This window comes from Balaenoptera acutorostrata, chromosome 14 (genome assembly GCF_949987535.1).
Source record: "Balaenoptera acutorostrata chromosome 14, mBalAcu1.1, whole genome shotgun sequence".
NCBI classification, from domain to species: Eukaryota; Metazoa; Chordata; class Mammalia; order Artiodactyla; family Balaenopteridae; genus Balaenoptera; species Balaenoptera acutorostrata.
In genome coordinates, this window is record NC_080077.1 from 2,067,435 (window position 1) to 2,091,662 (window position 24,228).

General features: G+C 52.1%; 1 protein-coding gene and 1 non-coding gene across 2 annotated transcripts in view; one reads left to right on the forward strand and one right to left on the reverse strand.

Annotated features, from left to right (window-relative positions):
- LOC103001426 (uncharacterized) overlaps nucleotides 1-17,049 on the forward strand; it is a 34,447-nt gene extending 17,398 nt beyond the window's left edge. Inside the window, exons 5-9 of the mRNA XM_057528172.1 lie at nucleotides 14,271-14,314; nucleotides 14,829-15,287; nucleotides 15,497-15,679; nucleotides 15,907-16,092; nucleotides 16,547-17,049. Coding sequence (XP_057384155.1) covers nucleotides 14,271-14,314; nucleotides 14,829-15,287; nucleotides 15,497-15,679; nucleotides 15,907-16,092; nucleotides 16,547-16,690 — 1,016 coding nt within the window. The 3' untranslated portion in view covers nucleotides 16,691-17,049. The remainder of the gene's footprint in view (nucleotides 1-14,270; nucleotides 14,315-14,828; nucleotides 15,288-15,496; nucleotides 15,680-15,906; nucleotides 16,093-16,546) is intronic.
- A 3,422-nt stretch (nucleotides 17,050-20,471) lies between these two features.
- Nucleotides 20,472-20,544, reverse strand: TRNAK-UUU (transfer RNA lysine (anticodon UUU)). Its single transcript has one exon. It is a non-coding gene; the product is annotated as a tRNA-Lys (tRNA).
- Nucleotides 20,545-24,228: the final 3,684 nt, after the last annotated feature.

The following is a 24,228-nucleotide window of genomic DNA, read 5'->3' on the forward strand; positions in this document are numbered from 1 at the left end:
TGGATCCAGGGGGCTTCCCTGGTGGCGCAGTGGTTGAGAATCCGCCTGCCAATGCAGGGCACACGGGTTCGAGCCCTGGTCTGGGAAGATCCCACATGCCGCGGAGCAACTGGGCCCGTGAGCCACAACTACTGAGTCTGCGTGTCTGGAGCCTGTGCTCCGCAACAAGAGAGGCCGTGACAGTGAGAGGCCCGCGCACAGCGATGAAGAGTGGCCCCTGCTCGCCACAACTAGAGAAAGCCCTCGTACAGAAACAAAGACCCAACACAGCCATAAATAAATAAATAAATAAATTTATAAAAAAAAAAAAAAATGGATCCACCGAATAAATTAATAGATAAATAAATAATTCAACCAAAAAAAACCCATCAGTGCATGAACCATGTTTCTGTTTCAGGCACTGATAGTGTGGGGTATTTTTATAATCAGAAAAATAATTCCACAGTGTCCTTGGTGGAAAAAAGAATTTACACTAAATGACCACTACAGTAATTTTAATTTTGTAACGTGATATTGTATTTGTTTGGGGACCTGTGAGGCTGCCTAAAAAGAGGGCGGCCCTAGGGAGGGGGTGGGCAGCTGGCTGCAGGGAGAGAGAAGAAGAAGCAAGGATCCCTCCCTGCCCAGAGCAACACCCGCCCAGGACACCAGCTTTCAAGGGTCTGAAGGCCGAGCTGCAAATAAAAAAATGTTGAGAGAATGTTTCAATGGCTTCAGACAACTGTAATGTGTGATGATTTCCTCTGTTATTTAAGGCTGTGATTAAAACCTATAAATAACTTGACGTCTGAGGTTAAAACAGATCCACCTTGGTGCCCAATCGCAGCCCAGCGTTGAAGCTGGGGACACACTTCTGCGTCTAAGTGAGCAGTGGAGGCCAGGAACAGGGCAGAGGGTGGCCAAGGCGCCGGCCTGGTCTCCTCCAGGCGGTGGCCCGGCTCCTGCAGGTGTGACACTGCCCCAGACGGTAGATGAACATCTGGATGTTCATCTGAGATGGGGCCTCGTCTTCCCAGCCCCCTTTCTCTCTTCCCTCTGGAGCCCAGAGCCTTTTGCGTTGTTGGCTCCGTGACTCGGGGGGCGGCTGACAGGCCCTGTGTCCTGGCTCCCGCTTGCTGCCCACAGCCGGGGTCTCAGCTGAGAGAAGAAAAGGCCCCTCTGCGATACGTTTTCGATAGGGGGCAGACACACACCCCCACACACACACTCTCTGGGAGGTGCCTTGTCTTCTGGAGAAGAAATCAAGAGCAGTTATGAGATTCTCCCAGTGACCCAGCCAGCCAGCCCAAGAGAGGTCCAGAACCGAGGTCTCCTGGCCCTGGAGACGTACACAGCACATAGCTCCAAGGCCTTCAGCATCCCCAGAATGGATTTTTAGAATGTGTTTATTATGTATATACAATCTGAATGTACATGTATATAGTATATGGGTATTTATATATTTTAAAATAATATATATAAATGATATTTTAATATAAACATGTACAGTTGATCCTTGAACAGCACAGGTTTGAACTGCGAGGGTTCACTCATACGTAGATGTTTTCCAGTAAGTATACAACCTCAGATATAGAGGGCCAACTATAAAGTTACACTCACATTGTCAACCCATAACCCCAAGTTGTTCAAGGCTCAACATACTATATACTAAATACATCTATAAAATACAAAACAGCAGCCAGAGGCTGGCCCTTGGAGTGGACGGGCCACCCAGTAAGGTCTAATTCTTATTTTCTGGCTGGAGCTGCCTAAGAGGGGCCTAAATGGTAACAGGCTTATCAAAGCAGGTGAAAGCTGGAAGTGTGCCGTTTCTCTGATTCATAGTAAGAACCTTGTATTGGGAGCTCACTTTTAAATGCAGTATTTTTTTTTGGTTGCGCCGTGTGGCGTGTGGGATCTTAGTTTCCCCACCAGGGATCAAGCACACACCCCCTGCACTGGAATCGCAGAGTCTTAACCACTCGATGGCCATTGAAGTCCCTTAAATGCAATTTTTAATAAGAGGAAGTGAATCCAGTCAAAACTCTCCAGGTTTCCTAGGAGAGGCAGCGGGGCAGGCAGTCGTGGCCAGGACAAGGCTGGCTCAGAGCTCGGCTGTCTGGGCTGTGGTGAGGACGCCCCGTGACCTGATTTGAGGTGGCATCTCACGCCAGGAACCAGAACTTGGTGGGACTGCAAAGGGCGCTGAGATTTTCAATATTTGTTATAAACGTGAGCGGAAATTAGAGACCCACTTTGTGACTTGGAAGACTTCTCCATTAAATGCTCCCTGGGTGGTCTGAGATGTGCTGTGTTCATTCTGACCCCTTTCCTCCTCTGCGTGGAGACGTTTAAGCTTCGTGAGGAGGACAAAGCGTCTGCACCTCTGGACTGCAGACGCAGGTGTCCTGACAGGGAAGGCCGCAGGTACAGTGATGAAGTCTCAGCACCAGACGTCCCGAACCAGCTGCCGTTTAGCACTGTGGCTTCATTCTTTACAGTGTAGTTCACAGCAGGCTTCGGCCCAGCTGTCCTGGTTCAGTGAGTTTAATTTGGTGCTTTACGTAGAGGCTGAGGCCGTCTCCGGACGTCCACTGCCCACATGGCTATTCCAACGTGGCAGCTCCGAGCAGCATCTTGCTGGAAAATGAAGGTGGAAGAGAGCACGCAGGAATCCAGGTGGGGAAAAACCGCCTCTGCTTCCTACATTCTGGTGCTGAATTCACCAAAAAGATGATGGGGTGGCAGAGGAAGAAGCTGGGAGGAAGTTCAACACCATGTTGATGGGCACTGCCTTGGCTGATGGGTTGGGTCTGGGGAGGAGAAGCTTTTGCTCCATGGTTGTCGAGAGTACACGATTTGGGGTCAGAACAACCAGAGTACAAATCCAGGTTCTGACACACAAGATTTGCAATCTTTTTTTTAAATTGAAGTATAGTTGATTACAATTTGCAATCTTGACTTTGTTCTGACCCTTAATTTTCTCAGCTAAAGTGGAAGTAGGAATAGTGCCTTGCCCGTAAGTTTATGTGAGGATTAAATGGTCGCTAGCATGTAATAAGCACTCAGTGAATGCTAGGACGTGAGGTCCTTCTCTGTTTTTAAACAGATATATGCATGTATCTAGAAAAAGCTTTTAAAAAAATCAACATCGTTTTAGGGTGGGGTCCTTGTCCCTTTCTCTTAAAGGCAGTGTGACCTAATGCAGCATTTCTGACTGTAGACCAAAGCAGAATGCCACGGTTCCAGAGCCTGCCATATATTCTTCTATTCAAAATAGTGATAAAGAGAAAGACTAAAATAAATCAGAGAAAGCTGAGCAAATACCCATTTTTTCTAACGTGGACACATTTTGAGGGCAGCACATACCCAGGTGAGCTTCCCTGCCACTCTGTTCTCTGCAGACGTCCAGCCTGGGGGTGTGCACATGCTCAGGCTGGGGGGCCAGAGGGGACGTGTGCACCCTTCACTCTGGACACTGTGCTGGGATCTTGCTCAGTGCATCCCCTGGAGGTGTGCAAATCCACGTAATAGAGTGGATGGAGATGAGGGATGTTTCTTGGTTTGCTGGTCTGGTTCCCCTCAGTGAGTGGGTATCCCTCCTTATTCAAACATTGAAGCTTCTTTTTAGACTTGTATTATATGCCTTGCTTTTTAGAGTGTGACTTGTATAAGAGGTGGGTGGCATGTATACAGTAAAGTTAACTTTTCTGCATTTCCTATGGTCTGTGAGATCCTTAGGACAGGGACAATGGGCTATTTATTTCTGTTTCTCCAGGGCCTGGCAAAACGATGAACACATACAGGAAGCACTTAGTGCTAAATAAATGAATGAACAAGAGGGGTAAGTGTGCATAAGGAAGCTGAATGACTGAATGGAAAACGATCCAAGGTGGTGGTATTGGTGGTGCTGATAACTATGATAATGATGATGGTGCTGATGGTGATGGTGATGGGGGTGGTGATGGTGATGACAATGATGAGAGTGATAGTGATGATGATGGTGGTGATGGTGATGATGGTGGTGGTGATGGTGATGGGGGTGGTGATGGTGATGATGATGATTGTGATGATGGTGGGGATGACAGAGGTGATGATGGTGATGACGATGATGAGGGTGATAGTGATGATGGTGGTGGTGATGGTGATGGTGGTAGGGATGGTGATTGTGATGATGGTGGGGATGATAGAGGTGATGATGGTGATGGTGGTGGGGATGACAGAGATGATGATAGTGATGACGATGATGAGGGTGATAGTGATGATGATGGTGGTGGTGATGGTGATGATGGTGATGATGGTGATGGTGGTGGTGGTGATGATGGTGATGGTGGTGGGGATGGTGATGGTGATGGTGGTGGTGATGCTGGTGATGGTGTGATGGTGGGGATGACAGAGATGATGATGGTGATGACGATGATGAGGGTGATAGTGATGATGATGGTGGTGGTGATGATGATGATGGTGATGGTGGTGATGATGGTGATTGTGATGATGGTGGGGATGACAGAGATGATGATGGTGATGACGATGATGAGGGTGATAGTGATGATGATGGTGGTGGTGATGATGATGATGGTGATGGTGGTGATGATGGTGATTGTGATGATGGTGGTGGTGATGGGGGAGGTAACGTGGTGGTGGTGTATGTGTAAGTATGTGGTTTCTCTGTGTAGAGAAATGAAGGTGGAGGCATGGTGTGTGTATGTGTGTACGTGTGTCCACATGTGTGTTTCCTCTGTGTGGGGAAGTGATGAAGGTGATGTGTTGTGTGTGTGTGTGCATGTGTGTGCATTCACACCTGCGTGGTCCCCTGGGAGCCACCATCGGGAGGCAGGTGCCACGTGGTCTCTAGCTGCACACGGCACACCTGCCCCCCACGGGAAGGACTTCTAGTCTTAGACTCCCAGGTTCTTTCTTACTCAGCTTTGGAGCCACAGAAAGGGGACTTTTTTACTCCAATTTCTGTTACTGTTTGGTTTTGCAAATCGATGAGCTCTCCTCACTCTGGCTAGCCCAGCTGAGCAAATGGGCTGGCAGTGAGGCTGTATTGCAGGGACATGGGGAAGAATAACTAATGGGCAGTGATTGCCTATAATGATCCTCTTTGAAAGCACTCGGATGAGTAAATGCTGAAGGAGGAGTGGACAATCATTGGAGTTTCCATCAACCACTCACTTCGTATTACCTGGAGAAGGAGCAATTGAATTCGCTCCCCTCCCAGGCCCCTGACCCCAGGACTCACCAGAGCTCTCCAGGGGACTGAGTTCCATCGTCAGGTTGGCATTTGGCATCCGCACTTGTATCGCTGCACGTGTCGAGTCAGTTGGCTGATTCTTTGAAATTATGGATTAACCCTTTAAGAGATCTTGATTCTTAAGGAAAATGCCAAAGAACTTCAGCAACAGTAGTTCTGAGGAATATTTGTCGATCTAAAGAGCGTCCGACCGTGATTAGCTTGTTCTGATTCGATGACCATTTATGGAACTCCCAGCAGCCGGGCAGGTAAACTCTGGTGTGAGGTCTTGTCCTAGGTCAGAGGCTGCAGCATCAGAACCCTGGGGCCTCCTGTCCCGGCCACAGTGGATTCCAGCAGGGACAAGGTCACGGCTAAAGCCTGAGGCTGCTGACCCATCGCAGGACCAATGCCGGGGTCGGCGGGGGGTTGCGGGGACCGCTGCCGCCTCTGTCCCGTGTCACCTGGAGCCTTGGGGAAATACAAGTTCCCTGCTGCATCCTCGCCCCACTTTTCAGGAGAGTTTTGATGAGATGTCAGTGACATTAGGAAGTTCAAGGCCCGGTGCTGAGCAGAGAGGACACCAACACTGAACATGCCCTGGGAACTTGGACACTCACAGACCCCCGGGCCCTCCCCTGGGGGTCTTTGCATGAGGACCACAGTGCTTCCAGAAGGAATTCGTCCCAAGGCGGGAGGGTGTCACAGGACACTTGCTGGACACAAGTTGGTGTTCAGAAGTCATTGTAGATTTAAACTTTACTTGCATTTAACACAGGCTTTGATTTTTATCTACTTCTGACACTGGCTTTTTGACAGCATGTAATACATTTTCTGTTCTAAGATACACATCGGCAGAAGTTGACGGGTGAGGCATTAGTTCTTCAGACCATTTATCTGAGATCAAATTTCATAGAGGAACGTGACTCATAAATGCTGCTCGGGGTCCTGCCCCCTCTCCCATCATGACTCGGGGTGTCCTGGGGTCTGGAGAAAGGAACCCCAAGTAATACGCAGGAAAACTCCTTTGAAAGCACCTGTGAGTGACGCCCTCCAGCCCCCAGGAAGCAGAGGGGTTCGGACTGTGGGTTCCGTCTGGTTCCGTTGTGGACTGAACCTGAGGTGGCAGTGCTGTCACTCTTCCCGTGGCCCTGCTGCTCCGGTCCCCACCTGTTGGCCAAGGCTGAGGAAACACAGAAATGACACCAAATACGAAACAAAAGACAACAAATCCATTGCCTTCCTCATGAAACCAAGACTCGTAACAGGGTTCGAGCTCCTTGGAGAAAACTATTCTTGAAAAAACAAACACAAATGAATGAAATCACCTTTTTTACCTTTCAGACAAATGATCTGAAGCACTAATGTCTCACTCCCCAAATTCTGTCAACATGTGTCTTGGAAGGGAGGGTATATTGAAAATTATACACTGTCGAAACCTGGTGTCAGAAGTAGATAAAATCACAGTCTATGCTAAATGCAAATAAAGTCTTACATCGACAAATAAGCTTTAAAACTTATTTCAGTTACTAAAAACCAGCCGTGAAATCTTTCAAGCTCAAAGCCTATGCACTTTAGTTTAAAAAAAAATCTTTTAGAGATTTTTTTTTTAAAGTTCTTTTCTCCACCATGAAAATTCCTGAACAGTAAAGCCTGTTTCTCAGGTCGCATGTGGACACCCACCGTCAGGTCAGCGGTGCCTTTTCTTGATTTAGGCAGGGCCTCCTGCGCCGACACCTCTGGGTCCGTAACGACCTTGCCTCCCACTGTCTCCTCGTCTCCATGTCCTGTCGATGTCCAGTCTTGTGGGGAGTGTCCAAGCACACACCCCATCAACAGAAACCTTTGAGCAGGCAGCTCCCAATTTATCTATGAATTATGGGGCATACTGTTGTACTAACAAATCACGTGTGTTAGAGATCACACTCCCAGATAGAAGTCGTAAAGGAGGGGATTTGGAAATGTAACTGTGTCTTCTTTTCACTGCCTAGAGGGTCATCCTGCCCAGCCTCAGGTTGGACACCCCTGAGCGGGACGTCTGCAGAGAACAGAGTGACAGACAGGGTTACCGGGTGTGTGCTGCCCTCGAAATGTGTCCACTTTAGAAAAATGTGTATTTGCTCAGCTTCCTCTGCTGATTTATTTGTCTTTCTCTTGATCACTGTTTTGAATAGAAGAATATATTCAGCCCTCCCTCTGGGACATCTTTTTATAATTCTTCCATGAGATTATGGAGTTTTCTTCCAATTTCCTCCTTGACCTCTACGTTCTATTGCTCTAGAAAAGGACTAAGCCACTCAAAGTACATCTAGTCGATGGATCCCCTTGCTTGTTTTAACATTAACTTGGGAAAATGTGTCTTTAATTCTCTACTCTTTTTATTGACAGCTTGTATTATTAGTAGTATTTTTGTCTCTGAATGTCTTTGTGAATTAGTTTCTCTCGTATATCTTGCTTTTAAGAAAAAAATACCAATGTTGTTTTGGACACAGACTTTATATGAAAGGGCACTGCATACAGTCCTGCATCCAGCAGGCTAAGACCTCAACACACTCACAGGAAAATCCTTGAAATTAATGTGAATATTTCATCTCCCACCAAGAGACAAACCCCTTTATTGTCAACCAAAGCAATCTTTTTTTTTTTTTTACACTGTGAGTGTTTTTGCTATCATTTCTAAAGAGTAACATGCAAATGAAAACTGCCGGTAATGGAAAGCATGAATATTTATTGGTGTCTCATCACGCGCTTGGCATCGGTCCCATTAATTCTGCGGCTGGCGGCAGCGGGGAGCTGCCCCCCTGTGAATGGGTGAGCGACGGGGAGGGTCTCTCTAGCGCACAAAGCGAAGCGAACGTTTACCCCTCGTGCTCTTTGTTCCTCCAAGCCGCAGCTCGTGTCCCCCCAGGGGTCTGTCCCCACGCAGCCCCTCGCCCTGCACCCGCCCCCTCTGCTCCGTCAGCATCCCTCTTTCTCCCCACTTCCCCCAGGGCTTGTGGGGACCAGAGCCTCCCGTCACCAGTGGCTCTGAGAGCTTCAAACACTGTCCTTTAGAAAACAAGCAGGAGGAAGACACAGAACTGGGGACTTTGGACACCAGGGCGGCCCCTCCGGTGGGTGGTTCAATGACAGATTCACACATGCACAGCAGAAGGAGGAGAGCCCTCTGAGCACAGGGTGGGGGGGACTTTGGAGGGACAACGGCATCAGGTGCATCAGTGGGCACTTTCCTGGGGGGGGGGGTTCCGCGCCCTCCAGGGACTTGAGTTTAGCGGGTGTGCAACAGTGAACAGAGCACAAGCCCGTGAGTTCAAGGGGACACAGGCGCGAAGGAGGAAAAGCATGATACCTAGGCTATCAGGTCTGTCTGTTTTTAAAAAATACCTCAGACTTGAAGTTGGGAATTGCTAAGGGGTGAATTGTGCCCTCCCACCCCCGCCCCCAAAGATAGGCTTAAGTTCTAAGCCTGTGCCTGTGAAGTGACCTTATTTGGAAATAGGGTCTTTGTAGACGTAAATTAAGATGAGGCCGTTAGGGTGGGCCCTGATCCACAGTGACGCGCGTCCTTATGAGGAGGGGGCGCTGCCACGTGGGGACAGAGCCCCAGGAAAGCGCCATGAGGTGCCAACGACAGAGGAGTGAGGCAGCTGCACGTGAGCAATGCCACGATTGCCACCGGCAACGCCGGGAGGCGGGAGAGAGGCGGGGACACCCTCCCCCGGACCCTCCCAGAGGGCACGGCCCTGCCGACCCCTGGACCACAGACCTCTGGCCTCCAGACTGTGAGAGAATAAACTTGCGGTGCTTTAAGTCGCCCGGTTCGTGCTTCCCTGGTACGGTGGCCCTAGGACAGCGATCCAGCAAGTGATCCTACGAGTGAGATCCTCCAGAGATGAACCTAAAGCGATGGATGGCTGCGATGGGGCGTCTCCACTCTAGACTGTGTCCCGTCGTCGGCTGTGACAAGAGTTAAGGGAGCAAGAAAGAGTCTAACAGGGCCCCGTGTGGGTCACATTAAACAGAATGAAAGTCTGCCTTGTTTGGAGAGTCCTGCTGACCCTGAGTGTAAGTCACAGGCCTGCAGAGCGAACCTCTGTTCTCAGCAGAGGCTTGTCAACACACCAGCCGCAGGGCGCTGGGCAACGCCCCACGGAACATTCCAAGGCGCGGCTGTCCCCATACCTCGCTGGAGGCATGCACCGAGTTTCCCTGCGCCGAGGAAGGCCAGTGGACTTGGGCGCTGATTTACCCTCTTTGTGAGTTTTTGGCTGAGCGAGGCGTGGTGGTTTTACTCCTTCCCGAAAGCTCAGCCCCCTCCCGCCTCAGCATCAGGCCACCGGCCTCCTTTCAAGCCCGATGACTCTTCGGGGAGAGGCAGTGGGTCACGGAGTTCTCACTGCCTCAGCCCTGACCTTCCTGAGTCACAGCCCCGGCAGGTCCCACCCTTCAATGCAAACGTGCAGGTTCTGAAGCCAAGCGTCCTGTTCCTGACCCTGCAGGGCTGGGTCTTGGATAATAGCTCTGCACACACCACCCCGAGACGGGCGCGTCCCCCAGCGTGTCCAGCGGGCACGGGTGTCAGCTGAACCGGGCTGGGAGCAGGGCCGTTGGGGATGAATGTGGGCTCCTTGCCTGCCCTCTGGGCTTCGGGGCCGGTGGGAACACGATCCCTTTGTTCCATTGGGGATGTCAGCTGCTGACAGCCAGGTGCACATGTCCAGAATGGTCCCTCTTCTGAGACCAGGTTTCTCTTGGCCTTTACCCACCCCTGTTCTGTAACCAAACACCACAGCACAAAAGGTTAGCCTTTCTGTTTGTTTTTCACCTAAAATGCACTGGGAACCATTCTCAATGCTGGAACTTGAAAAGAAAAAAAATATTTGTTTTTAAATAGCACTCTCACCCTGGGAAATTCCTTCAGATCCGACGAGGTGAACTCCCTCTCTTCTAAAGTATGAGACATTTTATTGAGTGCTTACTGCCTGGCCGCACTGGGGGAAGCAGTTTTCTCGCATTTTCTGATTTATATTCACAAAAGTTCTATCAGGTTTTCACTCCTATCATTTAACAGGTGAAAAGGTGACGTGCAATGCAGGGCTGCGGGCCTAATGGGGTGAGAGAGGGAAGGAGGGGAGGGGGGGAGGGGAGGGGGGAGGAGGGCGCGGGCTGTTTGGGCCGCGGGAAGTGTGATGGTGGGAAGGGGCTTGAGGGAAGGCACGGTCATCCCACGTCTCACGTCCCCGGCGCGTCCCCACCGTCTTCTCCGTGGAGGGATCTCTCACTCTCGGGCAAGGTTTTCGTGGCCGCAGGTGCTCTAGACCAGGGGTGCCCACCCCCCCGGGCCACGGGCCAGTGCCGGTCCAGACCTGTTAGGACCCGGGCCTCACGGCGGGAGGGGAGCGGCGGGCGAGCGAGCGAGCGAAGCTTCATCTGCTTCCCCATCTCTCCCCATCACTCCCCATCGCTCTCCTTACCGCCTGTACCGTCCCCATCCCCCGCCCCCGCCCCGGTCCGGTCCGTAGAAAAACTGTCTTCCACGAAGCCGGTCCCTGGTGCCAAAAAGGTTGGGGACGGAGCGCTGCTCTAGACCCTAGAGCCTCCCCCGGAACGTCTGTGGTGGCCTGTCCTGCTGTACGTGGGTCAGGCTGAGGGGGACCCTGCCCGACTCCTGACATGCAGGCACCAAGCCTGCCTGAGAAAACAGGTTTACCTGCTCCAAACGCTCTCTATTTCCGGAGAGCTCTCATTCCTCAGGAACGCAGGTGCCTGTCACCTGTCAGCACGAGATGCTGTATAGCAGGTGCAGAGTCCCAGCCTCCGCAGGCCTGCTGGGCGGGGCCGGTCCAAGGCCTGTGACTCGGGGACCCGGGGGAGGCGGAGGAGGGTAGGGTGACACTGAGGGTGGGAGGGAAGACCCCTTGACGGTCCCCAGACACCTTCCCCCGGCAGTGACTTGCTCTATCCGCCCGGCTGGCCCGTGTCTCTGGGGGCCCAGCAGCATCCTGGCCTCCCTCCAAGTCAGGCACACACACGGCCTGGCCGATGCCACCCTCAGTTCCACACTCTCTGCTTCCAGGATCCCCAGAGCCCCAGGCACGTGTCCTCTGGGCACCTCCCTGCGTCCAGGGCCCCCTGAGCCACTGCTTCCCCAGGGAGCCACGGCCCTGCTGAAGAGGCGCCTCGTCGGGCTGTGTGATGAGGAACCAGCCCTCTGAGTTCCTGCCGAGGCACTTCACAGCGTGACCACCCTGCTCACACCGAGTTGGGGTACTCAGGGCCCGAGCTTAGGAGTCCTGCCCCCAGTTCCCGGGAAGCCCTTCAAAATGACGGCTTAGAGCTGAGCCCTCAAAACTGGGTGCCCTCCACCCCGATCACCGCACAGGTGAGAGGTCCTTGCCACCCTGCTGTCTCCCCTGCTGGCTGGGGACCTGGCCTAGGGGCTGCTCCCTAGCCCATTGCCCTTCCCCCACCCCGCCCGGGATCTGGGATCTGTAAGGAACAAATCTGTGACTCTGCTTCCCTTGGGTGACAGTACTGAAACTGCGCCTTCAATCAGAATGACCCTCAGGTTTTCTTTTGCCCGAAGTGGGAGCTCAGATGCTCAGGGAGCTGCGGGGGGGGGGTGGTGGGCAGCCAGGTGGTGTCCCGCCCCCTCGCTCTCAGGTCGTGCTCTGCACGGTCTTCAGTTTAGTCCAGCAGCTCCGGGCCCAGCGCAGGCTGCCTCATCTCTCCTGCCATCCTCAGACTGGACAAGTCCCGTCGCCGGTCGGCCCGTCTCCCTTCCCGCGCTCCACAGAGACATGTGGGGGGGGGGGTGTTTGACTCGAGTTTTCAATATTAGAGGAAATAAGCAAACGCCATCTTCTCCCGGCTTCTCTGGGGCGCCTTCGGAGGGCCAAGCGTCAGTCCCTGCTGACGCCTGGTCTCAGCCTCCAGACACGGGAGAACATGTTTCTACTGCTTGAAGCCCCCAGCCCGTGGGAAATCGTTTCAGCAGCCCTGGGAAATGAATACACTAGGTAAAGTGTGAAGAAAAGCATATTTAGAAACCTTGTCACCTGAATTGATGTTTATGACCTATTCTAAATAAAGGCGCACTGATGCCCAAACTCGTTTTTAGAACAGTCCCTCAGCCTCTTCTGGTCAAAGGGCCCGCCGGCCCCCAAGCTCCCAGAGGAGACTGCTGGGCGTCTATGAACCCCTGCACGGATGGTGTAACGGAGGGAGTGCAGCTGCAGCCCGGCCTGGTGACCACAAAGGATGGCAGTGATTTTCTCCCGAGCTCACACGTTGAACCTGGTGGAAATACCTCCTCCATGCTGGTGTGCCCTCGGCCCCAAGTTCGTGGTCTCAACTGTGGATGCTCAAGTCCTAGAGAGACTGCCTCACCAGGTGGGGTCAGGGCTTGGCCGTCTGGACGCAGAAAAGCCCTCCAGGCCATTCTGATGCCCCCAGAGGTCAGAACACGCTGCGGAGTCTCAAGCCCTGCAGAGCTGAGGGACCCCCGATGCCAGCTGGCCCGGGCCGGCCGCCCAGAATCGGAGCTCACCCACCTTCAACTGCAACCCATATTTGCAGGACGTCGTGAAGTGGAAGGAAGCTTTCTAAATGATGGAGAGCAAGGAAACAACTCAAACAATGTGTTAGAAGAAAGGCTTGATTCCCTCCTTCCTCTCTCCGTAGGAGATATTTCAAAATGCTAGTCACCATCACGGACTTAATTAGCAAAAGGGTTCTGTTTTCTCTTTTTTGTTATGCTTATTGCTTTTGTCAGCTTCTGAATAATTATAATTTGCTCTGATTTCTTCTTATTCCAAACAATTTTTCTCTTTTGTACTTCCTTCCATGCCCATATTTTGCATTCTTTTTCTGAAGAAGAGCCCCCCCGATTGTGTCAGTTCCAGACCCTCCAATCCTGGAACTGCCCCTCCTCGTGGAAAGCACAGGACCAGGAGGGGCGAGGGGTGCAGGGGGGCCCGTCAGGAAACAACGTGGCCGCCCCGACCCCATGAGAGTCCTGAGAGCAGAAGGGAAAAGAAAGATTTTTAGCAGCGGCCACGAGTGTGGAAACTTGGGGAGTGGCAGCAACGTCAAAGAAGAATTTTAAGGAGTGCTGCTGAGAATTTTGCTTGTATTTCCGCCTGGGGGTGGGTGGAGGTGTTTTGGCTGGAGGGGGAGGAGGAGGGGAGGCAGAGAAAGACAGAAACACAGAACTTAAGCATGCTTAAAACTTTCATTTTTCCAGCAGCTGGACTTTGCTGCTCGAATGTTACTTTAAACCAAGATTGAGCCGCGTGGGACCTGGGTTCTTTCGGGTTAGTTCTGATCGACGGTCAGGACCTTTCCTTTCTCTGCGGGACTCCCTGGCGCCCAGCTGCCTGACCCGAGGTGCGTCTTTGCCCCCCTGCACCCCTCCCCCACCCCGAGGAGGGTCCCAGGCTTCTCTCTCCCAGCCTCACGCTGGGCGCCCCCTCGGTCCTGCTGGTTCGGTGGCTGGCCCTGCAGTGAGTCCGGGCTGCCCGTGTCCTTCCAGGCCCCCCCTTCCCGCCCTTGGAGAGAATGATGTCCTTACCTGTTCTGTGTCCTTTTCTCTGTACCTATGTTGGCCAAACGTCCTGCTCCGCGCAGCACCATGCACCTGCAGGTGGAAGACGCGGCTGTGTCATGGGGCGGGCAGCAGCTCTCGGTCTGTGTGTGGAGGCTTGCGGAGACCCCCTCATGGACGGGCCACTTCTGGTGCCCTCCTGTGTCCCCAGAGCCTGGCTCACAGCGGGCTTTCTCCCCAAGGGCAGGACCTAAAACTCTTCTGCTGGTGTGCTCAGTGGAAGGAAGGGGTCGCAGCCCCCGAGTTACGGATGAGGCCCCGGGAGGGCGTCTCCTGTCCGCGGTCACCTGGCTGGTGACCTGGGACAGCAGCCCCTGCCGCTTCCCCGCGTCTCCCCCCCCCCCTTCCCAAAGGTCTCAGAAGGAATCCAGGGATCAAGACTTGACTGTGCCGTGTCCTTTGGGTGGGTGTAAACCTCGTGGAGCGTCCCGGACCGTGTGTGTTTTGGAGCAAGTTCTCAGGCACGTCCAGTCTTTTGTGCATTGGGACAAAAGGTAATCGCCTCCTCTGGGGCTGCGTGCAGCTTCGCTCTGACCCTGGAGCGGGCAGCCCCAGGTGCGTGCATCCCGAGAGCAGGCAGCCCACGAAGACCCAGGGCTGGCGCTGAGGGCAGTCGCAAGTCAGGCGACCAGCTGGTAGGGGATTCACGTTGTCTAGGGACACAGCGCGCTGAAGGGAGCCTGGGTGCGAGGTGCCCCTCTGGGGGATGGGGGGCGGTCCAGCGGGCAGGCCCCGAGAGCTCTGTAACAAGTGATGGGACCGGAGGGAGGGCGAAGTGCCTCTGGGAGCTGGTCTGGACGGGCCAAGCCTACCGGCCTCAGGGCTTTTCTGCGCCCACGGCAGGCGTGAATAACGCTGATGGCATCTGCGGGGTCCCAGGTGCTAAGAGGGGACCTGGACCCCATTCTCCCACCGGAATGAACTCATCACCCCAAGTTCACCGGGGAACCGTTCCCCTTGTAAAGCACCAGCTTCCTGGTGGTGCGAGCCATGGTGCTGGTCTTGCAGGGATGCTGTGGGATCGAAAGAGCTCACTTGTGTCAAGGTCCAGGCACGCAGCTGGCGCTTAACGAGGATGGCGTGGTGACCCCTCGTGGGCTGCTACCTTCCTGCTTCTTCCTGGCAGCCCCCAGCCGCGGTCCTTGGGACACGAAGTGGACTGAGTCACCACTTCCAGAAGGCGGGGAGCACTGGACCCTGTTCCCGAGATTCTGCATCAGTAGGTGCTACGGCGTGGTCCCTTCCGTCCTCCTGAAATTGCCCTGCAGCACGACCCCACTGGTCCGCTCACCATCCAATGCACCCACTTCAGTGCCCAGCGCACGTGTGGACTTAGGCCCCGCTGGAAACGCATCAGAACAGCGAGAGGAGGCTGCATCTCTGTCCAGCGGGGAGAGACTGGGAGGCAGCTGTCACGAAGGCCCAGGCACCCCGGCTCGGCTCTGCCATGTAAACTTCTCCCAAGTGGTGAGATCTGCCCGGGTGGCAGCGGGGACCCTGAGCGAGGCCCAGCCCCCCCCCCCCCCCACTGCTGCCAAGAGGCGGAGGGCCGCCTCCGGGGGGCCTCCCTGGGGACGGGCCCCAGTTGCCCCCGGCTCACTGCGGGCCGAGGAGAGGTGTTCTCAGGTGAAACTCGGTCTGTTGGCACCCGGGTTCTCCCAAGTGTCCTTTGGCAGGGGCCCCAGCTCCCACTGGCTCTAACGATGGACAGCTCGATTTGGGGGAAACGTCAGGGCCAGCGGTCAGAGTGTCGCCGTGCTGCATCTCCTCAGTCACGGTGGGGCTTGCCTGCGAGGCTGACACCACCTCTGTGTCACCAGCCAGGACACGGAGATGCCGGGAGGTTACGGGCTCCCCAGGTGTGTGCAGCCCCTAAGTAGCCAAAAGCCCCCTTCACTCCAGGGTCCCGCAGTCAAATCTGTGGTGTATGTGTGTGTCCATGAATGTTAGAGGGTGGTATATAGGGAATATTTCGACAAGCAAAAGTGCTTTTAAATTATGCCTAATTTTTCTTCAGCAGCCATATGTAAGTTCACCGATACATTAACTAATAGGTTCTCCCCTCCCTAATTTATGTTATTCTCAGCCCTGCAAGCATTCCCCACCCACCCCCGTCCCAGAGAGTGCCCAGGGAGCTCGTGTTTCCTGCCCCGAGAGGTGTCCACCAGAAGCAGATGAGCGGTCCAGCTGCGGGTTCGGTGGAGACGGGCAGCTGCGGGCGCCCCTGCGCGCGGGCGTTCTGAGCAGGCAGGACCTCGGAGCTGCCCGTGGGGTGAGCTGACCCCCACCGGATCAGCCGCTGGATACAGGCCGCTAGTCTCCCCTGAGGCCTTTGAAACATTTGCTCTCAGGAAAAAAGTGCTAGTGATGTTATCTGCCCCCCGCACCTCTACTCCAGCTTCTCAGGGTGGCCGTATTAGTGGGACCCTTTTGGGTGCAAATGAGTGAAACCCGGTCACCCTGGTTTAAGGGGCACGGAGGGTCCCAGGGGCCCTGTCACTGCGCGGGTGGCGTCCCTCGGCCTGGCGCACTGGCTCAAACTGGGCAGCACGACCACCTCCCTCCTTCCCCAGGGCCCACCACACTCCCCTGCTCCTGCCCCGTGCTGCCTGGTGGTTTTCCCCTCAGCGGGCTCTCTTCGTGGGGAGGGTCTTCGTGGGGAGGGTCTTCGTGGGGAGGGCTTTCCTGGTGGCTCTGGCTCACAGCTCCCTGGTCTGCGGTTCTAGTTCAAGCGAAGGTGGCCAGCGCTGCCCTCTCCTGAATCACGTCTGCGCTTTCAAGCCAGAGGAAAGCCGTGTCCCCCGGCTGGGCCTGGCTACATGGCCACCCCGGGGCGTCAGGAGGAGCTGGTCAGCCCTGGGGGAAGATGACGTTTTTCCAACGGGAGGGACAGCGGGGGCTGCCCCGGTGGCCCACCTCTTCCTCTCAGAGGCCTTGAAGGCCTGCAGGGAGGCCGGGAGTGCTCACACCTGCTGGCCATCGGTGGGGGCAGGGAGGCGAGCACCAGATTTCCTTCCTGCTACATTTGAAATGGGGCTTTCGTCCATCACCGAGAAGTCTTCACAGGGCACCTGCTCTGGGCCCAGCCCAAACGGGGCCAGCACTGAGGAGATGCAGGTCACAGCTGCACTGCCCTCAGTGTGATGCCAGCCACGTGTGAGGCATGCTTTCCAGCAGTCTCGTTGAAAAAGTAAAAGCACAGGGAGATCAGCTCGGTGCTTTGTGACCACCTAGAGGGGTGGGATAGGGAGGGTGGGAGGGAGACATAAGAGGGAAGAGATATGGGGATATATGTATATCTATAGCTGATTCACTTTGTTATACAGCAGAAACTAACACACCACTGTAAAGCAAGTATACTCCAATAAAGATGTTAAAAAAAAAAAGTAAAAGGAAACAGGTGAGGTCAGTGTCTATAATGTATTTTATTTAACTTAATATGTCCAGAGTATTATCACGTCAACATTTTGACACAGCAATTTCAATAATGATCAGTTTGCAACAATTATTAACCAGCGCCATGCATTCCACTCTTGGAGGCCCAGGGTGGTGCCCACCCGCCGCCCATCCATCAGCTGAGGCATCCTTCAAGGGCTGCGTCGCTATGCGAGGCCGGCGGCTTCTGCACTGGAGCTGCAGGCTTTCGTTCTGTTGGGAGGCGAGACAAGTTCGCAGGAAGTCCAGCTGCAGGTCCCAAACCACCCGGCTCGGCCCTTACAGGGTGCATGCCTTACTCCACGTCTCCCGTCCTGGGGACACCTGCTCACAGGTGGGCTTTCGTGCATCTCGGCCAGCGGAGAGGCAGGGGGCACCTCCCCTGGTCTGGGGGCTCCACCAGCTAGCTGGGCTCTGCACTGCGTGGCCCTCGTCCAGCGGGACCTCACTTCCGCTGCACCTGATGGCCAGGTGAGGTTGCGAAGGGCATGGTGTCCTGAGGGCGCACACAGGGGATTCGGGCAGAGTCAAGCCGCCCGGTGCAGAGGACGAGTCTCCGTGCCCAGTGCCCGCCGTCCTCAGATGTTTCTGCGGATCCCTGAGACCCCCCAGCCTCCTCCCTCCTGGCTGCTCCCACCCACACCCTGAACCTGCGAACCTGCCCCCAGTCCCCTCGGGGCCGGTCGTGTGCCCACCACACTGCCCAGCACCGGACACCGACAGCCCCCCGGCTGACTCCTGCCCAGAACCACGTGCAGGGCGCTGTGTGAGCAGGTGTCCCCCGGGGACAGGGCGGGGGAGGGAAAAGACAGGAAGCACGCGGAGTCCACACCCACCGGCGCCGCCACCCCAGGGAGTCTCACTGTCCCTCCTCATGGCGGGGACGGGCTTCCTTCTCGTTCCCGCCGTTTTCCTTGGGCACAGGGTATTCGTCAATACATCCTGTGTAAATACACCACAGATTGCACACACACAAGCACACAGCAGTTTCTCTTTTCATAACTGAGACCTCTCTTTAAAAAAAAAAAAAGAATTCTCTTTTTTCCGTGAAGTCCATAGCCTGGGACTTTTTTCTTTTGGAGAACTGGGGGCCTGTTGGAGTGCTTGCTCAAACTAAAGGTGATTCTCTTTTCCAGAAAATTCTGCTCTTTTCCATTCTGCCCATCCCGCCGCCACCAACCAAACACAGAAATGATCACATTTGGCTTTCTTTTTTTTAATCTGCATCTTTTGAGTTTCCTTCAAACTGCTTCCTCGGAGCAGTTAGATTTGACCAGCGTGGGACGTGAAGCTCCCCCTCCACCCCCAGAGGGAGACGGAGGTCCTGGCCTGACTCTGGCACCTGGTGGGGATTGAATGGAGCTGTCAGAAGAGAGAGACAGAGACAGACAGAGACAGAGAGCGACAGAGACAGAGACAGAGAGACAGAGACAGAGAACGACAGAGACAGAGAGCGACAGAGACAGAGATAGAGAGACAGAGACAGAGAGACAGACAGAGACAGAGAGCGACAGAGACAGAGACAGGGAGAGAGAGACAGAGACAGAGAGACAGACAGAGACAGAGAGCGACAGAGACAGAGACAGGGAGACAGAGACAGAGAGACAGACAGAGATAGAGAGCGACAGAGACAGAGACAGGGAGACAGAGACAGAGAGCGACAGAGACAGAGACAGAGAGACAGAGAGAGAGAACGACAGAGACAGAGAGCGACAGAGACAGAGAACGACAGAGACAGAGATAGAGAGACAGAGAGACAGACAGAGACAGAGAGCGACAGAGACAGAGACAGAGAGACAGAGACAGAGACAGAGAGACAGAGACAGAGAGACAGAGACAGAGAGCGACAGAGACAGAAAGACAGAGACAGAGAGCGACAGAGACAGAGACAGAGAGACAGAGACAGAGAGCGACAGAGACAGAGACAGAGGGAGCGAAGGCCAGAGGGTAGAAATAACAGACCATCGGCCCAGTCCTGGGGAGGCATGCTGCCGCCACGCGCAGAGGCGATCCCTGCGGCCCGCACGGCCGACGCACAGAGGGCACTGAACGTATCCGGGCTCCTTCCCTCTCCTTAGATGCTGCTGTTATGTACATGCCTCCCCCACCGACTCTTCCACGTGGGTTTTTTCCCCCGTCAGGTTATTACCCGGTGGTTTTCTGGGTTGAATTGCATTTTTGCTGCTGCTGGATTATATTTTCAACCTGTCTGGAGCCTTAATTCATTACTCATGCTGTATATGGATGAAGTTAAAATTAAATGAACTAATTTCAATTTTTCACCTCAGTCAGACACTTTGCCGAGAAGGGCAGGAGTGATGATTCCAGGTCAGTCTGGCGGTGACGCCGCATTCACGGCCCGCCTGCCGGCCACGCTGACTTCTGCTCACCCTGCCTCACACGGTCTTGCCTCGGGCCTCTGGGGAAACGGCCTGTTTACTTCTCTCTTTAACAATGGTTTTGGTCATCGCAATAAATTTCTTGTTCATCTCTTATATTTGGACCCCAAAAATATAAGGCCAATGGACCCAATGGTCTCCAAAAAGAGATGATAATGGTCATCATAGCGGACCTCTTGGGTGCTCACCATGCACCAGGCACCGTGCTCGACTGAACGTGCATATCCCTGTTCAATCCTGCAGCAGGCTGACGGGGGTCTGTGACCCCATTTGATGGATGCAAAATCGAGGCACAGAAGAAGGACAGAGGAACCTGCCACCACTGGCACAGCCAAGCTGGTGTCGGAATCTTCACTCTTCCAAGATCCTGATCTTGCTGCGAGAAATCACTCATTTGTGCTGGTGCGAAAATGTCCCCGGTCAGCTCCGCTTCAGGATGTCGGGCTGTGGCCGCCTCCTCAACGGGCCAGAGCCTCCCAGCCTCGCTCACCATATCTGAGAGCAGCGGGTCTGACAATGCCTGTGTTCAAACCCTGGCGCACGACGTGGGTAACGAGCACCCGTCTCCTGGGACGTGGGGAAGTCTGGCTGCGTCCGTGCACCTGGGGCTCCAAGGACAAAGCTGGGCCACGTGGAGGCAAGCAGTGGGGTTGGGGGTGAAGGCTGGGAGCAGCCTGCAGCTGACGCCGACACCAGGCTGAGATGGCTTTGGTGGCCATTCAATATATGTTGAATTACTGACCACGTGGTAGAAACTTTGTGTTAAAAAATTTAAGGTTTTTTTTTCAGCTGTGCCACGTGGCTTGCAGGATCTTAGTTCCCTGACCAGGGATTGAACCCGGGCCACCTCAGTTGAAAGCTCTGAGTCCTAACCACTGGACCACCAAGGAATTCGGAAAAATTTAATTTTAAACTAAGCCATATGAAAAATATCTTCTCAAAACTCATAGCTTTGTGGGTACTTTTAATAAGGCCGTGTGGTTTTATCAGTGTACTAGGTGCCTTAGTTTGGTCTGTATAACAAATTACTGCGGACTGGGGGCTTAAACAATAAACATTTATTTCTCATATTCTGGAGACCGGGAAGTCCAAGATCAAGGTGCCAGAAGAAGCAGTGTCTGGTGAGAGCACTCTTCCTGGTTTTCAGACGGCCATCTTCTTGCCTTGTCCCCACGTGGAGAGAGGGAGAGAGTATAAGAGGGAGAGAGAATTCAAGCTCTCTTGTCTCTTCTTATAAGGGCACTAATCCCCCGTGACCTAATCACGTCCCAAAGGCCCTTCTTCCTAATGGCATCCTTCTGGGGGTTTGGGTTTCAACATATGAATTTTAGGGGGACACACCATGAGTTCATGACACTAGGCTATTTCCAATAGCTTTTTTGAATGAATACTAGTCTGGACAAGCTGGGATGGCCAGTTCGGCTGTGTCTCCTGACACCTTCTAGCCTGCCTTGTCCTCTCAGATTTCAGAGACCTGCCTTAAGATAACAGGAAGACAGGAAAAGGATGTTTCAGGGAGCAGATTCAGGAAGCTGGAATCCGTCTGACTTGAGAGAGCCGGCTGCAAATAACAGGGATCCCAGGGCGGGGGAGAAACAGAACTGTAGAAGCAGAAGCTCAGGATGGAGACTGCAGGAGGATTGGGAAGTGGGGGGCTGCAAGGACCCCCAAGTCAGAAATCACTGAAATGAAGCCGCTGGGGGGCCACAGAGCTCCATTAGGAAGAAAGGAAGATGCTGAAAGGGGGAGGGAAGGTGAGTTAGAGGACACACAGCCAGTCCCCTCCCCCCTTGTGTGGTTTCCAGCAGAAGCCATGAGAGATTGCAGAGGGTCACGAGGGCACTGCCATGCTAGTCTGGACTCCCACCTCTCACAGTGGGGAGAGAATCAGTGCCACAGAATCTGAGATTCTGGAGATCAACTTGTTCACTTTTGTCTGATGCCCTCAGCACCATCCCAGCCAGTAGAGTTGGAACAGCACTAGCACAGCCATCCATCCATCCGATCTTGGGACAACATTTCCCTGCTAGAAGCTTCCTCTTTCTTTGACTGGATATGCAAGAGACAGGACATTCTCATCTCCTGGATGGACAAGGACACTTTATGACCTTGGCATTTTCTGAATTTTGAAATATGTGGAGACATTATTAATAAATACATGACATGAAAACTTTGGTGAAAGTGTTGCATTGAAATTTGCATGTTTTATTTTAGTTCAAGTTCTAACCCTTGGATGCACCCAGAACATGCCCGCTGCACACAACTCCTCCTCAAATATAGGAATGGAGGAATAACCCCAGTTCTCCCAAGAGTTCCCGTAAAACGCGGTCTCCAATCCCCTATTAATCCTCATATGCTCATATGCTCCTAGTTGGCTTTGTCAGTGTATTAAAAAGTGTGCTCCAAAACTGAAATACCTCAAGTCATGTGACAAGTAGGGGGTAGGTGGTAGCTTTCCTTGTTCTGTGGACCTTATTTTACGTCTTGCAAATTGGGGAGCTGCCTTTAATTAGCGTGGAGCCGTATGTTGGTTAGGGCAGAGACTGACCATGCATTCCACCGATACCCTTCAGTCTCTTACATTTGTTGCTGTTACGCTTATCTTTCCCATCCTATTATGATCCACAGACTTTTGGAATTTACTGTACATTTTAATAAACTTCTCTTAAAATGTGTCCCATCATTTCAACCTGTCAAGTTCATTAGTTCCTTAACATGGATAATACCTAATTCATCTTTGTATTCCTAGGAGAATGCCTTGCAAATATTAAAAATCAGTCATGGAATGTATAAACAACTGTGCCAGAATAACTAGAATAACCAGTCCTGACTCCCATTTAGTTTTGTTTTTTTTTAATTGGAGTATTCAGGTGTACAGCAAAGTGATTCAGTTACATGTACATCTATTCATTCTTGTTTAGATTCTTTTCTCATATAGGTTATCACAGAATATGGGGTAGAGTTCCCTGTGATTTACAGTATTATACTAAGTGAAGTAAGTCAGACAGAGAAAGACAAATTCACATGATATCACCCATATGTGGAATCTAATTTTAAAAGAAAAGAAAAGAAACAAATCTCATTTAGTTTTTATTGACTTAGAAAGGGTGTAGATGTGGAGACCACTTGATATTTCTAAATGACCTGCTTCAAATGGAACCTAAAGACAGATTTATCCCCCAGGCCTGCTGGTTTCACTGGTGGCCCTGGGAGTTACCTCAGCTGCCTTATCTGTGAAGTGAAGGGCTTGTCTTGATAGCCTGTAAGTTTCCTTCCACTTGTAATAATCCAGTTCCTGAGATTCTGGTCATGTTTTTTTTCAGCAAGAATAAGATCACATGCAGAGAGTCTCCAGTGGCTGTACGCTCCTGTGTGCCTGCTGCATTCAAGATCTCACTCTGCATCTACCGAGATGATCTGATAAGGGGTTAATATCTAAAATATATAAAGAATCCATATAACTCAACGACAAAAAGTAACCCAATTAAAAAAACTGGGCAGAGTAGCTGAATAGACATTTTTCCGAAGAAGATATACAGCTGGCCAACAGGTACATGAAAAGATATTCAACATCACTAATTATTAGGGAAATGCAAATCAAAACCACATTGAGATATCACCTGATGCCTGTAAAAATGGCTATTATCAAAAAGGCAAGAAATAACAAGTGTTGGTGAGGATGTGGAGAAAAGGGAACCCTCGGACACTGTTGGTGGGAATGTAAATTGGTGCAGCTACTATGGAAAACAGTATAGAGATTCCTCAAAAATTAAGAATAAAACTACCATATGATCCAGCGATTCCATTTCTGGGCTCTTATCCAAAGAATGTGAAAACACTAATTTGAAAAGTTTTATACGTCCCCATGTTCATTGCAACGTTACTTACAGTAGCCAAGATATGGAAACAAACTAAGCGCTCATTGATGGATAAATGGATAAAGAAGATATGGTGTGTATCTATACAATGGAACATCCCTCATCCATAAAAAGATAAAATCTTGCCATTTCTGGCAACCTGGATGGACTTGGAGGATGTTACACTAAGTGAAATAAGTCAGGGGGATATAGACAAATACCATATGATTTCACTCATATGTGGAATATAAAAAAAAACAAACAAGCAAAAAAAAAAACCAACAAAATAATTGAACAGCCAAACAAAACAAAAACAAACACATATTCACAATGAACACGGTAGTGGTCACCAGAGGAGAAGGGGGTCAACAGTATGGTGATGGATGGTGGTGAACATACCGTAATGTATACTGATGGCAAAACATAATATTGTATACAGAAAACTTATGTAATGTTATAAAACAATTTAAAAAAATTTTTTAAAAAGAATCTCATTTTCCAAGTCAGAGTTTCCTACACTACACAGGGCTCTTCCTGAGAATAAGCCCAAAGTTAGTGTTTCTTTTATGACCACAAAGCAACTCCTCCTTTATGAATATTTCTGTGGAATTTTTAGGCCTAGGTGTGAGTATTAAAATCTATACAAAGACTGAGAAAACAGACAGGGATGTAGTTGGCCATTTAAACATTTGGATTTTTCTATGTTTAATTCCCAGC